General features: G+C 33.7%; 1 protein-coding gene and 2 long non-coding RNA genes across 5 annotated transcripts in view; 1 reads left to right on the forward strand and 2 right to left on the reverse strand.

The window, feature by feature from the left end:
• Nucleotides 1-15,994, forward strand: part of LOC149806925 (phosphatidylinositol 3-kinase regulatory subunit alpha-like) — a 393,140-nt gene that overhangs the window by 230,353 nt on the left and 146,793 nt on the right. The window contains exons 5-6 of the mRNA XM_089959790.1: nt 4,614-4,661; nt 9,054-9,160. Of these exons, the coding sequence (XP_089815916.1) occupies nt 4,614-4,661; nt 9,054-9,160 (155 nt within the window). The remainder of the gene's footprint in view (nt 1-4,613; nt 4,662-9,053; nt 9,161-15,994) is intronic.
• The window catches only part of LOC149806927 (uncharacterized), a 95,196-nt gene that overhangs the window by 5,617 nt on the left and 73,585 nt on the right, over nt 1-15,994 (reverse strand). The window lies entirely within an intron of this gene.
• On the reverse strand, nt 842-2,403 carry LOC149806928 (uncharacterized). The gene is made up of 2 exons (XR_016421348.1): nt 2,120-2,403; nt 842-1,312 (listed from the first exon to the last, which is right to left on the reverse strand). It is a non-coding gene; the product is annotated as an uncharacterized LOC149806928 (long non-coding RNA).

Genomic DNA, 15,994 nt, shown 5'->3' on the forward strand with positions numbered 1-15,994 from the left:
GTGCAAGCTTATTTAACAAAAGTGTCATAAGCATGCACAAGCTTGCGAAAGCTTAAGCTTGCACAAGCTTGTTATTTATTTACCTAGTACAATAAGTATACACAAGCTTGTGCAAGCTTGTTACTAGCTTGTTGCAAGCTTGCAGAGATTTCTTGCTACAAGCATCTGGGCTTTCAAAAATCAGACATGATTGTGTTTTCCCCCCTGAAAATGTGAAGGGGGGGGGGGGGTCTGGGAGTCCGAAGGCCCCTGTCCAAAAATGCATTTTAGACTCAACTGCTCCTGGTGGACCAAATTATCATAATATATTGCAAAGTTTTACTTCATTCCAATAAGTAATCTGCATATTTAATGATTAAATAATGCAATCTTATAGTTGCAATGCAGTGGAAAACAAATCTGTTCTGCCAAAACATTAAGTTTAATTCCATTGTTCAAGTTTATTCATTCACTGCAAGCTTACCCAAGGCTGCAGAAGCTTTATGTGTTCCCCTAGCTGCAAGTGTCACGCCCCTATGAAATGATCATGAATAATGAATGAACTGTTCATGAACTTGGTTCAAGAACCGTTCATGAAAGTTCATCAAAAGGTTCATGAATTATTCTAGAATGTGCATGAATTGAAAACAGGCCACAAATTGGATCATCATCATTCATGAACAAGTGCATGAACATATTCATGAACTATGATGAACAAAGTTTCTCAATGATTCATGACTTCATGAACAGTGCCTATAAAACAAAATATGATAACCTGACAAGTCACAAATACCTATTCATCCTGAATCATACAATAACATTAGATGGGGGATGGGGTTAATACAGTATAAAATGCAACATATTATCTTAAAAACTGTATTTGATTTCAGATAAATTTAAACTGACAAGTGATATTCTTTTTTTTTACCCTTAGCAACACTTTTTGTATGTTCTGTAATTTTTCTTTGAAAAATGTTCAAGAGATATTGGGGCAGTTGCCTGCAATCAACTGTTGAAGCATATTTCATCGTCATGGGGCTGTCTTTCAGCTGGGGTTTCTCCTGACCAATCTTCTTCCAGAGACTGACCTGTCTGATAACTCTTTTGTGAAGATGTTCAGGGTCTATAATTTAATCAGATCCTGTCCATTGTCACTACTGAATGTCTCCTTCTGCAACTTAAGCTGTTCCATCTGATTACTGTTTGGATCTTTAACATTGTTGCAGCAGTCACAATTTAATGTCTCTTCCATCTTGAATCCTCCAGTTTTCAAATTTTCATCCTTTACATACAAACTTCATCCTCTACCAATTTTACTTTTCTGCTGTCTGGTCTGAAAAAATGGTAAAGTTAGTTAATTACAGATAATCTCTGATCAACATTGTTTTTAGCTTTTAGCACATTATCATTGTACCCCACTTTACTTACTGGAATAATATGATCCAACTCAAAAATGATTTAATCCCTTACACATAATACTGAGCATTTATATTATTGCAGAATTTTGTCACTGTTTTATATTAACTGAATCTGTTTAGCCATAGGTACAGTCACAGGAGACGAATGTTTTATTCAGTAAAATATGACATTTTTTTTGACAACACCGTTACACTGAATAACCGTATATATTACAGATAACGGTTATTTCATGCTTTCAAATATTTTCGCCATTTTTTATTGATAAAACGCCAGACTTGTGTGGTATAGGCCCTTAGTATGTCACTAATGCATCCACTCCGACTCCGCATGTTGCGTATAGCTGCTTCCGGTTTCATCACGTTGTTATTTGCACTTTTATTGTGAACAGTTTCACGCATTAACTATTTTCTTAAGGTTTTTTTTTTTTAAATTACGAAATTACATCAGATTATAGAAATAGTGATGTCATGTAAAAGAAAACGATCTCGAACATCTCAACTCCTATCGATATCGAACCACGTCTGGTATCGAGAACTGGGGTGGGGGTGGGGTGATAATGTTTAGTGATTTTCAAAACTTCGATGAGCAAGTTTAAATTAGGTCTGAACAAAATGGTGTCATTAGCTTGGTTATAAATAATATGATGGCATATGTAAACCAATAAAATATCCATATAACTTCTACTGAAATAATCACGAATGACCAAGAAAAAGATACTCACCGTAATTCTGGTCATCCGGGCTTGGTACGCTTTTCCGCCTAATTTTGCTCTCACCAAATCATTTCCTTCACATTCTTCAAAGTCGCTTCTCTGCACTTCTACTTACTTTAAAAAAAATGATATTGAAAATATTCTCATCTGTCCATTCCATGGAGTCCACGGTTTTTGTTCGAGGTTTTTGCCTAACCATCTGCATGATCTTTGGTTTCTGAGGAAGCTTAACTGTTGAAATCGCGCGCGTATATTAACCAATCATATCACGTCTTTTTTCAAAGTCATCCAATCAGAATAATCGTTGTTAATATATTTCGGTTTTTACTGCAAATTGCCAACCAGTGACTAAGTCAATAGAATAAGCAGTTTATAACAGTAATGGAGAGAAGAAAAAAAACGTTAGGACAAAGTCATTGAAAGCTTTTTAAAACAAATACATTTTGTTGATGCTGGCCAGAAAATATTTTCCCATATTAATCCAGAAATACTCAGGTTAAGTAAACAAGTATTGAATTAAAGATCTGTATGAACATTTATACAGTATATCATTTTAAAAAAAGAAGAAAAAATTCACCTTTATTTAAATTTCACTAATATTGTGAGAAGTTTGTATGATAAATTTTCATGAACATTTTATGAATATAATGATATAGATATTTAATATACATTTTTTTAAGAAATACCATGGTATTGCATCAAAGTGCTTGAATTGTTCATGAACCATTAGTTCATGACATTTCAGGAACTTCAAAGATATTATAATAGTTCATAAAAATTCATCAGTGTGTTCATGAACTTCAAGTACATGATTCATCAAAATTCTTGAAGCTCATGAACTTACTTGAGGAACTTTCATGAACACTTCATGATTGTTCATCAAGTCATGACTTTGTTTTCGTAGGGGCGTGACAGTGATGGTGCCTGCTACTTGGATACATGGTCTCAAACTTTCACAAGCAATGGATATATATATATATATATATGAAGAAGCTTGTTGCAAGCTAGTTTAAATTTACTTTCTGAAACATACAAGAAAGCTTGCGCAAGCTAGTTTTACTTTCTGAAGAAAACAAGCTTGCGCAAGCTAATTTTACTTTCTGAAGAAAACAAGTAAGCTTGCGCAAGCTAGTTTTACTTTATGAAACAAACAAGAAAGCTTGTGCAAGCTAGTTTTAATTTCTGAAGCAAACAAGAAAGCTTGTACAAGCTTGCGGTTATATCCAGCTATCTTGCCTAAGCCTGCACTTGCTTGTACAAGCTTGCGCAAGCATCCATGTTAGCTTATAAACATCAAACTAGCTTATCGCAAGCTTACCGCAAGCTTGCCACAAGCTTTCAGCAAGGATGCATTTTGGTTTGGGGTGCCAAGTTGACACCAGTTATGTCCACCAGAGCAGCTGATTAGAAAATCTAATTATCGCTGAAGAATATCAAAGATGGTTTCAACACTCAGCAGTTGAAAGGACTTAAATTCCTAGAAATTCTTTTAAGCCAGAAGAGAATCAGTCCCATCAAGGGACTCGATCTTGTTAAATGTTGCCACTTGACCAAAGCATTGATTGTCTGAAAGAAAACAGTAATAAAATAGTAATGAGAAATCACAGAAGAATAGAACAGAGACTCCTACAGTTTCATATTTCAGGTTTAAATATTCACAATATTTATATCCATATGTTCTCTATTCAGTTAAAGTCCTAAGAAGGATCGTGTCAGAAAACTAACTCCATAGCATTTAGCATTCTGTGTTGTCTTTGCAAATGAAATGACCAAATGACATGATGTATTTCCACCAAAAAGATGACCAATACCATGAATCAAGAGGAGCATGTACACTTCTGTAGTTCGGTGGCATCGGTCTCATCACCACTTATGCCAAGTTGTTAACTTTGTATTCATAGTATTGAGACTTCTGTAGGTGAATACAGAAAAGTAACTGGTCTAATATGACACTTGACATGCTCAGTACAGCATTATTTTTGGTTGAAAGAATATTGCAATATAGAATATAATATAGCAAACAGCACATGTTCCAAAAAATAATTCAGTTTAAATATATTGATTGATCAACAGTGTTAATTGCCCAAAGAGTTAGACCCTGGGATAAAGGGTGGAAAATATTGGGGGCTCTGTATAGAGAAATGGTTTAATTTCTTGGACAACTTTGGAATTTAGAGAGCAGATCTTGAGATCACAGTTGTGAACTGCTGTCACAATGAATTCACACAAGTTTCATTTATTTATAATGAAAATCACCAGTCGATGGAACATTCATTAATAAAACAAACTTCTCTGTACAAAAACTGTTAGTCCTCTAAAATTTTTTTAATTTATAATTTTGATGAATCAGCTATATACACAAAATGACATGAATTATGCTACTACTCACTCTTGTGTTGTAAAACTATAATCCATCACCCACAATATCAATAACTGTAACATTTTCCTTACAAATTGGACTAAAGTCACTTCAGCTTTAACATTTTTGCTTATTTCATTTCAGGTCGGGACTTCATTTGGGGCATTGGAGTGGTAGGGAAGAGGTGTGACGGTATGTTTTACTTCTCTTTTATTAATTGTTATCTTGATAGGTAAAACCCCTAAACAGTTCACAAAACATATCATTCTGGTTCGCCATATTTAAATATGCTTACAGCACCTGCAGGGAACAATGGTAGAGCACTGGATTTATAATCTGAGGGTTTGGGTTTGATACTGAGCTAGGTATGTGAAGGTCAGCTACCTCATTGTATCCTTGGAAAAAGGCTCCAATTTCCCCCTCCTGATATAGCCAGTAATATGTTGAAAGTGCCATTAAATAACTAATCAACCAACTGGATATATGCCCACAGACAGACAATGGTATGTACCCTAATACGGATCTCTCCCTCAGAGAGGCCATTGCCTTCAAATTTCACTAGTACAAATAACATTTTTGTGCCCTATGAGTTTCTTTGTCAAAAGGCAAAAACTATATTTCATGCCAGTCCTTTTAGCAAATAATGAATGTAACATGATACATGTGTCTGAAAATGTATAAGCTTGTAAGTCTGTTACTAGTTTATGTGCTTGTCAAAACACTTGAAAGGTTATACATTTCTAGTCATGTGAGAAAGTAGGTTAGTAAGAGCAACGAGAGTGAAGGCCGAAACCTTTAACAGAATTTGTCTTTCATTTTAACAAGTGCAGATTATGTGCTAAATGTCTTTTTATTACACTTGATGCAAATAGGGGAGTTTTAATTCATATTGATCTCAACTCTGTATTTGATTACACTGGTCGCAAGGTGTTATCTGTTTTTCCTAAACTTTCATTACCATCTCTACTCTTTGTTTTTGAATGCTCAGTTGTAATTATGTGTTGAAGTCTCAGGCTCTGCCAATATGGGTATATGAGAAAACTTGCCAGTAGCTTCCCAAGGGTCAGTGGTTGTTACTGGTGGCCCCCCCCCCCCCCCATTCTTCCTCCACGAGTGATACTGCTGGCCATATAAAGCCTATCATGCACAGAAGAATGACTTTAATCCAAAAAAACGATTGATTTAGATCACATGTGTCAGAGAGAAAGTTTTTCAAAACAAATGGCAATTTTTCTAAAGAAGAACCAATTACATGTCAAGTACCACAGGGACAAATACTGACCTGCTCATCTTTCTCATTTTTATGAAGGATCTGCCACTGAAAATCGGCAACTGTATTTCATCTACCAACTTACATGCAGATGACATAACTCGGGGTTCAAACAGCTAAAATTAGACCTAGAGGTCTCCCTTCCTCTTGCAAAAAAGGAGCTTGCAAACTCGTCCATGATAATGCTGAAAACATCCCAAATGCAATGAATGATATTAAAATATTAACAGTAAGTGAACAAATATTTTGAGAAAGGCTAAACTTATGCACAAAATTTCAGACAATAAATAGCTGCATAATATATCTCAGGGAACTATTTCATGCCACAAAACAAGGCAGCACTCACAAGTTAAGATGAATTTCAGCTAACCATCCTTTACATTCCAAAACCAAATAAAGAACTCTTTAAGAAACATTTTCAGCAGTTAGGGTCGCTAATGTTTGGTTGGTTGGTTGATTCTTATGGGTTTAATGCCATTTTTCAGCACATGATAGGCTATACATGGTGACCAGTATATTTTATGGTAGTGTTATGACAATAAGGTCTTAAACAAAGTAAAACAAATAAGTAAAAATTGTCAAGTTTTGTCAAAATCAACAAATAGTTTATTTCCCTTGAATACAAAGTAACAATTTAAAAAGAACTTAGTTTTGTCAGTTAAATCCCAAATAGTCTTTAAAAGTTCTATCACAGGTCCAAATGTGTCAAGTTCCAATTGAATTTCAATGGTGTTCCAAACAAATTCCATTATTGAACATGTTGAAGTGCCTGTAGTCTCAAATGTGCTAATTGCCTAGAATGAGGCAACTTATTAACAGTCTTTTGATGTATCACAATAATATAATCCAAACAACTGTTCTTGTATGAATTCACTATAATTCCAAAATAATGTTTTAGCCCAAGAATAGTATTATATATTTATATTTTTTATAAACCCCAAATACAAAATAAATATACGGAGGAAGAACTACTAACCCACAGGAAGCTACAAATTTTGAACAGAATCCCAAAGAAAATAAGAGAAAGTGCAAATATAAATGCATTTAATTGTAATCTAATCCAGTTGATGAAAAGTGTAGCCTGTCTGATTTGACAAATAAATTCCAACTTAAACTATACTTTTTTAAACCTTTCACATTTCTTTCACACTTTTTTTTTTACTGTATATAAACAATGTACCTGGTTGATACACTTTGCATATTTGTTCAGTTAAATATTTTTGTATTTGATGTTAACATATCACTTTATGTGATACTGGTTGGTCCACATAAGCCCATTATTGGCTGCGATCATGGGAATAATCTTTTCCCTGCTTTCTGGAGCTTTTTGGTTTTGCTATTACTATCAACATTGTGGTAGCCATTTTTCAAATAGATTGCACAGGTGAAATTGGGGAGGAAAGGTCACATGTGTCTTAATATGGCCAATTCACCCTACTGGGGCTCTTTATGCCATGTATGGCCTATCATGCACTGAAAAATGTTAAACCCAAGACAATAAATAAATAGCACTAAGGGTCAGGTGGTAGCAGGCATTGAGATATGAGACTCAGATGATGCTTTCATTACCGGAAAGTGTCACTGTAAATATGAAGATCAATTGGAGAGCTTGGCATCAAACTGAAATTTCTTGAATGAATCTCGTTTTATATATTTTTCCAAGGATCAGTGAAATAGACCAATTATAAATTGACTGTCTTCACTCCAAACATAATATTTTCATGATTTCTTTACACATTTTTACTTCTACGAGTCAGAGATCAAAAGTGTTTATGGGATTGTCATTTGTCTGTCATCCATCGTCTGCCATTCATTTTCATCTGTCCATTAGCAATGGTTTATTATTGCTTCTTCTCCTTAACTACTTGGAGAATTGCTATGAAACTTCACACTTACATTCATCCCATAGTCTTGTATATTCTGAATGAAAATGGTGCCAATTGGACACTCAATATGGTCATCACAGAAACCATGTTAAAAATCTTATTATTGCTACCACTCCTTTAAGGATGGTCACATCAGCATGGTGGTTTCACTGAAAGACTTTTTTATGTTTAATTGGTCCAGAATGAAAATAGTGCCAATCTGATGTCCAAAACCAGTATGCTATGATAGCCATGTTGAAAATTTTGTTATATCTATTCCACCTGAGATCATCTTGTCCTGTGGTTTTCACCAGAAGACTTCTTATGATGTGAGGTTGGTCCTAAATGAAAGTGGTGCCACATCCAATATGGCTACCCTCTTGAGAATAAGTTATCACTACTTCTGAATGGCTGGTCATATTAATGTGAGGTTTTTACTGAAAAACATCTTATAATGTTTGATTGGTCCTAAAGGAACATGGTTCCAATCAGATATCCAATATGGCCACCACAGAAGCCATTTTGAAATTGCATTGCTATGATGACTACATATTCTGATTGAATGATCATATCAGCATTGGGTTTTCACTGAAAGACATGATGTCTAGTTGGTCATAAATGAAACTGGTGTCAATTTGACCTTCAGAATGGCTGACAACCATCTGGAAAATATTATGATTACTTCTAGATGGCTGATCATATTGACTTTATGCTTTCATTACACAACCACTTGCGATGTTGGTCCTGAATGAGAATGGTGTTCATCTGATATCCAATATGGCCACCATGGTAACCATCTTGAAGATTTTGTTTTGGGTATTTCACTTAAATGGAAAGTAATTTTGACCATGGGTTTTCACAGAAGACTTTTTATGGTGTCTGCTTGGTTCTAAATGAAAATGACTATGCCCACCATAGTGGCTTTCTTGAAGATATTGTTATCTCTTCTCCCAAAGTAATGGCTGTATTAAGAGGTGGGGTCCATCAATGGTCCTAGTTGGTCCTAAATGAAAATAGTGTCAGTCTTACATCCAATATGGTTGCCATGAGTGTCTTAAAAATCTTAATGTTATTACTTCCATGAATTAATGATCGTTATAACATGGGTTTTCACAAAAAGGCTTCTAATGACATCTGCTTTGCCCTAAATGGAAATAATGCCAAGCTGATATCCTATATGATCCCACTGCAACTAATTTGAAATTTTTTTGTCACTAAAGAATATCAAGATGGTTTCAATACTTGGCAGTTTAAAGGAAGTAATTAATGATCTTATCTTGAATTCCTCAGAATTCTTTTTGCCAAGTAGAGCATCAGTCCTTTTGATGGACTCTTGTTAATAACAGTCCTTTTGACAGACTCTTGTTAATAATAGTCCTTTTGATGGTTTCTTGTTAACAACATTGCCTTATTTGCATTTTTTTAGCTTAACATGTTAACATATTTCAGTGTGTGGGAACTGTTGCCACTTGGAATGTGCTAAAGTGGTTGCCAGCAGCCGATGTCAAAAAAGCCTGGCTTTGGAAAGAGACGACAACATTCCTAGTGGTCATATTGTAAGTGACAAATCTGAAATTCTAAAATACTTAGCATGCAAGAATTCCGATTCATATTATTTTGAATTGAATTAGCTGAAGAGCAATCAGGCATTATTGTTCTCACTTATGTAATTGCATTGGTATCAGATTAGGCTCTATTGAATTAGCTATTATATCATTTTTTATGTGCTGTGATTTTTGTGCACCATCAGTTCATACCAAGCATAGTTTTTGTCATTCAGTTTGTGTAAGAGAGAAACATGTTTTATAAAGATATTTAGAATATTTTGTATTTAAGAAACAACAGAAAATTATTCAACCTATAGATTTTATTCTAATCATTCATTGATTTAAAAATTAGTAATAAAAACTTAACAGAATAGTTTTGACAATTCTTTGCATACATACACTTCTCCCTCGATAACTCGTGTACATCACCGCACTATAAGCGAGGGCGCGAGTTACCGAGGGACCTCCAAAAAACCCGCTAGACATCCATAAAACCACTGGGTTGGGGAGGACTGGGCTGTTTAATGGCTGAATCCTTGTTTTATTATCAAGTTGGGAAACATTGTCAGTAAAGCGCCTTTTCCAATAAAATTGTTCGTTAACCTGTATAAATTACATTTATTTTTAAAATGTCCTACATCTGAAAGATCGAAAACATGATTGCAACTGATTTCAACAACCAAACTTAGTTCGCGAAAAGATTTGTGTATTATGTCACGGGTTTTCTGTTTTGTTGATTAGTCTGGTTCCCAAAATGATGCACAGTAGTATTTTGCGAAAGTAGAAGTCTACAAAGCAGGGAACCAGACTAACTGTTGATACACTACCAAACAAGATTCCTTTTTATCAAAATCACGCAACATTTATTTCATGAGACAATTGTCTTTGTCAAAAATAAATTTTTGCATTTTCCGGTTAGTAAAATATTGATGCCATGATTTCATTGCAAGTAATAGTGAAACTTGTTATCATCCTTGAGGATATCTCTGCATGCAAATTCAGGAATTCTCTGGAATTTGTTTTTTCCACAATAGTCTGTATCTGTAAAACAAAGCTCTTTATTTTACGAAGTACTCATTTTACTTGGTTGCCTTGCTATCTTTAATGACAGTTATGACTGAGTAGGTGAATTTAAGCTAGTTTAATTAGATTACTTACACAATAAAATTTATCAGTGTTCCATTGATCAACTGAAATGAGTTACCTGATGTACGACCAGAGCTGCTATTTCTTAAGCATGTAGGATTTGCATGCCTTTTAATTTTTTTTAATTCCACCTACCTTATTTGATTCAAAAGATGTAACTGCCGTGATAATATAAAAGGTTTCCTGCTTTTTATTTAAGACAACAATACAACAAATACTTCTGCTAGTACGATATCAAAACACGGTGGGCACTTAATTAGGTCTCAAAGAAATGCTCACAGACATAGCTGTTACAGTATATTGACACATTGAACATTTAATTACAAGAGGATACATTGCATTGATTACACTTAAAAGGAACTAAAAGATAGAACTAGATTGCAAATTTCACTTGATAATTTTTTTTAAAAATTGGTATTTATTTATTAAAGTAATGTTTCCACTAGGCGTAAGTGACATTTTCATTGATTGAAATGTAGAATGTCTTTTGAAAGAAAATGTAACAAATTATGAATTCTTATTAAAAGTTGATATTTCATAATGTTGATTGAAATTTCCAGGTCCTATCTAATGTTTTTGATGATAAAATGAGCAATATATGAAAGTTTCCATTACCAATTTTGATCACGATTTCTTCAAGTTCACAAATAGTGATAAATTTTGGGCATTTTCTGGATTAAAAAATGGGATCCACACATGATCCCATGTTATAAGTGGGTCCAAGAGTTATCAGGGTGTGAGTTACAGAGGGAGTGGTATACATACATGCATGCATCCATCCATCCATCCACACATACACACATACATACATACATACATACATACATACATACATACATACATTTGGACATAAGTTGACTGTAATAATCTTATGTTTTCTCAATTGTTTAAATACTCTTTGGCCATAACACAGAAGACAAAAGAGGTATGGAAACTTGTCTACAGACATGTCAGAATCCTATAATAGAATGATTGCCACAGCCCTGATTGAACAGAAAAATTATACAAGCAACAAAACGTACCCATTATTTTCATCCTCTGACACATTTGAGGACTGGATGAATTAAAAAATTACTGTCTGACGAGTGGAAATATCCATGAATTATGTGTCAAGTAAATCTTCTTTTTGGCAAACAATTTATCGTTTTTTTAAATAGTTGAGTGGCAGAAAGTACTGTTGTTTATGAAAATGTTTGTTGTTGTTGTTGTTGTTGTAGGGTTTAATGCCATTTTCAGCACAAGATAGGCTATACATGGCGGCCAGTATAAATGGTGGAGGAAGAACCCCGGAAAACCCAGGAAAGAATCACCGACCCACAAGAAGCTACTGGCAGGCTTTCTCACCAATGAAATTGTAAAGTATATTTTCTAAAAGAAAACATCATTTTGATAAATAGTTTAAAAACTAGTGAAATATGGAAGAATGATACTAAATCTTTATATAAAAAAGCTAATTAAAAATGAAAGATGGATGCCTTTTCAGTTCATTGAATGATTATGTATAAATAATGTTTTCTTATTTGTAACAACATTTTATACTTCCTTTGAATGTTTCTATATTAAATTCCAGAAATATCTGTCTGCCATGTTCATTTTGGGACTAAATGTCCTGCAAGACAGGTAGTGTATGTGTACTATTGCCCCATTTGATACTTGTTTCAGAACTCACTGTACTAATGTTAAGAACTTAATAATTTTACATTTCTGAATGCTCATGATCAAACCTAATTGTAAACACATCCTTGATGACAGCTTCTGCGTAGAGAAAACTTTATGAGCTGCAGCATTTTCTGGATCTACATGTGTTTGAAAGATGTGCTTTCAATTTTGCACCAAAAAAAGTCAGGTGCTAATTTCAGTAATGAGTTTTCCAAACTCAGGTCTGTAAAAGAACTAAAATTCCATCAATGAAATACTGTCTCTTTCTCTCCAGTTACAATTATGATAAGCTCTCCAAAACTTCCCTTTTCTAAAATCTTTCTTTATCAATCAATCCCAGCCTGACAAACCCAATATACTCCATTTATGCTAAGCATGCAAGGGACATTTTTTATGCACTAATTTAATGTTGCATACACCTGCCTAATTTAAAAATTCATAAATAAAATACATTGGCGAGGTAAAAAAAGGTCCATATTTTTTTATAGGTATAATAAAGTATAGCATAAGAATATCATTTGCTTGACTTGACAAGTCAGTGGAAATTCATCGAATAAAAAGTTGCTGACACCCCCCCCCAATTTTTACATGCAATTTTCATGTCTGAAAGCCATTTTTGAGAACACATGATGCTCACAGTACAAACACAAGCCCTTTCAGTGAGTGATAATTTTGAAATTTTTTGTCTTCTTAATAGATTGATGCTATTCAAGATAGTTGTCATCCAGGCAGTATTTGAAATATTCTGCTTGCCTTGAACCAACGTGTCTACTGCTGTACTGCAATTTATGAAACTCTCCCCTGCCACATCACCCATTTCTACACCCATTTCTAGACTGGTTCCGATTTTTGTATATCATTAATAAGCGAGTCCTTCATTAGTTTCAATCATGAACAAAGCCCTCTAAAAATAAAGAAGCAGTCTAGTCTAGCTGTAGACAGTCTACCACTTGGAAAAAATAATGTATGGGTACAAGCTGCATTGGAGTGCATTATCAGCTTTACATTTTTCTCACTAAATTTATCAAAGTCAGACTAATTGACAGTAATCTTTGCATAACATCTAAGAGTGAACAATTTCTAGCCTGCAGTTAGATCTGTCTATTTTAGGTCACATTTAGTAAATAAACATTTGTCTTTCATTTTTGATAACATTGACTTTTCAAAATTCCTTATCCCAAATAACCATTGAAATGGACCTTTAAGAAATCATTGAACACTTTTCTCATTTTCTGCAACTGTCTACTTAAAACAAGTTTTACTGTATTCCAGCATTGGTCTTTTTTGTGCTCAGATTTCAAATTCAAGGTGAGAGAAATTTTGATTGAGACCTTGATGACATTTGGTCAGTTTATACTCTGGTAAAATAGTTAATGTCTTTTTATTAAATTCAGATATCATGTTTATGAAGGAATTGATTCTAAAATAAAGCAAAGCATTGTAAGATACATAGATATAAGTAAGACACATAAATATAAGTAAGACACATACAAATAAGTAAGACACATAAATATAAGTAAGACACATAAATATAAGTAAGACATACAAATAAGTAAGACACATAAATATAAGTAAGACACATACAAATAAGTAAGACACATAAATATAAGTAAGACACATAAATATAAGTAAGACACATAAATATAAGTAAGACATACAAATAAGTAAGACACATAAATATAAGTAAGACACATCAGTTTATACTCTGGTAAAATAGTTAATGTCTTTTTATTAAATTCAGATATCATGTTTATGAAGGAATTGATTCTAAAATAAAGCAAAGTATTGTAAGATACATAGATATAAGTAAGACACATAAATATAAGTAAGACACATACAAATAAGTAAGACACATAAATATAAGTAAGACACATAAATATAAGTAAGACACATACAAATAAGTAAGACATAAATATAAGTAAGACACATAAATATAAGTAAGACACATAAATATAAGTAAGACATACAAATAAGTAAGACACATAAATATAAGTAAGACACATACAAATAAGTAAGACACATAAATATAAGTAAGACACATTAATATAAGTAAGACACATACAAATAAGTAAGACGCATAAATATAAGTAAGACACATAAATATAAGTAAGACACTTAAATATAAGTAAGACATAAATATAAGTGAAGGGAAGATCAGGGCTAAGGTATGCTGATTTGCCCTCGATTCATATTACTGATTTTTTTGGTTACATCTGTAACATTTTACCACTATTGAACCATCAATTTAAGAGAAATTAGTCCTTAAGTTCTCAGTTTTTGTTACACACGAGGTTTACCATTTTCTCATCAAGGGTGCTGCATTTATAAGCTGCATCTGGTAATTCTAGATACGTGTTTGCATTATAATTTGTATTCAAGTCAGTGTATGTGTGTGTGTTTTTGTATGCGTGAGACAGAATATATTTGCATGCTAATGCTGTTAATGTCACTGTAAATGAGCCCACTGCATTTTGAGTAATAAATTATTGGATATGTGGTTGTTGCCTTTATTCTCACACCTGGTTTAATAGTGAGAAGCATTCATCCATAAAGTTCGTCTGTTGCTTACAATCATTAAAAATATATTTCAATACTGTGCTACAAATTATGTATGATTACACAAATTACTATGCCAGATGTTATGGTATGTCCTTCTTCAGTCTGCTGACCAGGCATGTGAACTGCATTTGAGTATAATAAGTTGTATTCCTACTTACACTAATAAACAAAACACAATTCACTCACGTCCATGGCATTTATTGTAAATTGTACAAATACAAGCATGGCATTTTGTGTATGTGTGTTTATGATTTAGCTTTTTAATGTAGCTTTAACAATTGTTCAGTCATATTACTATAATGTCTGCAATGTGTCAGTTTATAGTGATGTCTAGCACTGGGGCACCATGCCGCAGACATGTAGCATCGTGCCCCACCCAGTCAGGTTATCCTGACACAAGGCAGATCAGTTCTAACACTAACCTTTTAATGATGGAATAAAAGGATCATTGTTTGTTGAGTTGTTGAATTCATTGTTTGTAGCCATAAAGGGGTCCAAAATGGATGAGCTGTCTTGGGCACTCACCTTACAGATCACTAACGCAATTCACCTCGATCTGAGTGAGTTCAAGTGTAAGTTCAACAAATATGGATACTGCATGTAATAAAGTTTGCCAGTAGTTTCCCCATGGGTTGGTGGTTGTTCCAATCTACTTTCCGGATTCTTCCTGCATCAAATATACTGACTGCTATGTATAGCCAGTTATGTACTGAAAAATGGTGTTAAACCCAACCAAAAACAAAACAAGCAAACTTTGTCTTGGAAAAGAACTTGTATCAGACTATAGTAAAACAGGTAAAATCAATATAATATGAAGCTTGGGAGTGTTGTTGCATGGATTGTTTTTTTACAATATTTAAGCAGCCAATTTAGTGAAATTATCAAATGTCGAGTTATGGAAGCTAGAAGAGTGATGTCAGGCCCACGAAACCAAAATTAAAGCATGCAGCTATGAAATGCATAAAACTTGGTACTCTACAATCAGTAGTCCATTTATGATATAGTACCATAATTTCTACAACAAATAGTCTATTCATGGTATAAAAACCACAATTTCAATGACCAGTAGTCCATTCATGGTATAGTACCACAATCTCTACAACCAATAGTCCATTCATGGTATAGTACCATTATTTCTGCAACCAAAAGTCCATTCATGGTACAGTACCACAATTTCTACAACCAGTAGTCCATTCATGGTATAGTACCACAATTTCTACAACCAGGTCTATTCATGGTATAGTATCACAATGTCTACAACCAATAGTCCATTCAAGGTATAGTACATGTACCACAATTTCTAGAACTGGTAGTCCATTCATGGTGTAATACCACAATTTCTACAACCAATAGTCCATTTATGGTATAGTACCACAATTTCTGAGAAATCATGAAAAATACTAGATAGTGCTTAGTGCATTGATAAGGGTAAAAATAATTGATATGTTTATTTTGCTTGGACTATTTTTCCACCTTAAC

This window comes from Sinohyriopsis cumingii, chromosome 1 (genome assembly GCF_028554795.1).
Source record: "Sinohyriopsis cumingii isolate HCF-2022 chromosome 1, ASM2855479v2, whole genome shotgun sequence".
In the NCBI taxonomy this organism is placed as follows: Eukaryota; Metazoa; Mollusca; class Bivalvia; order Unionida; family Unionidae; genus Sinohyriopsis; species Sinohyriopsis cumingii.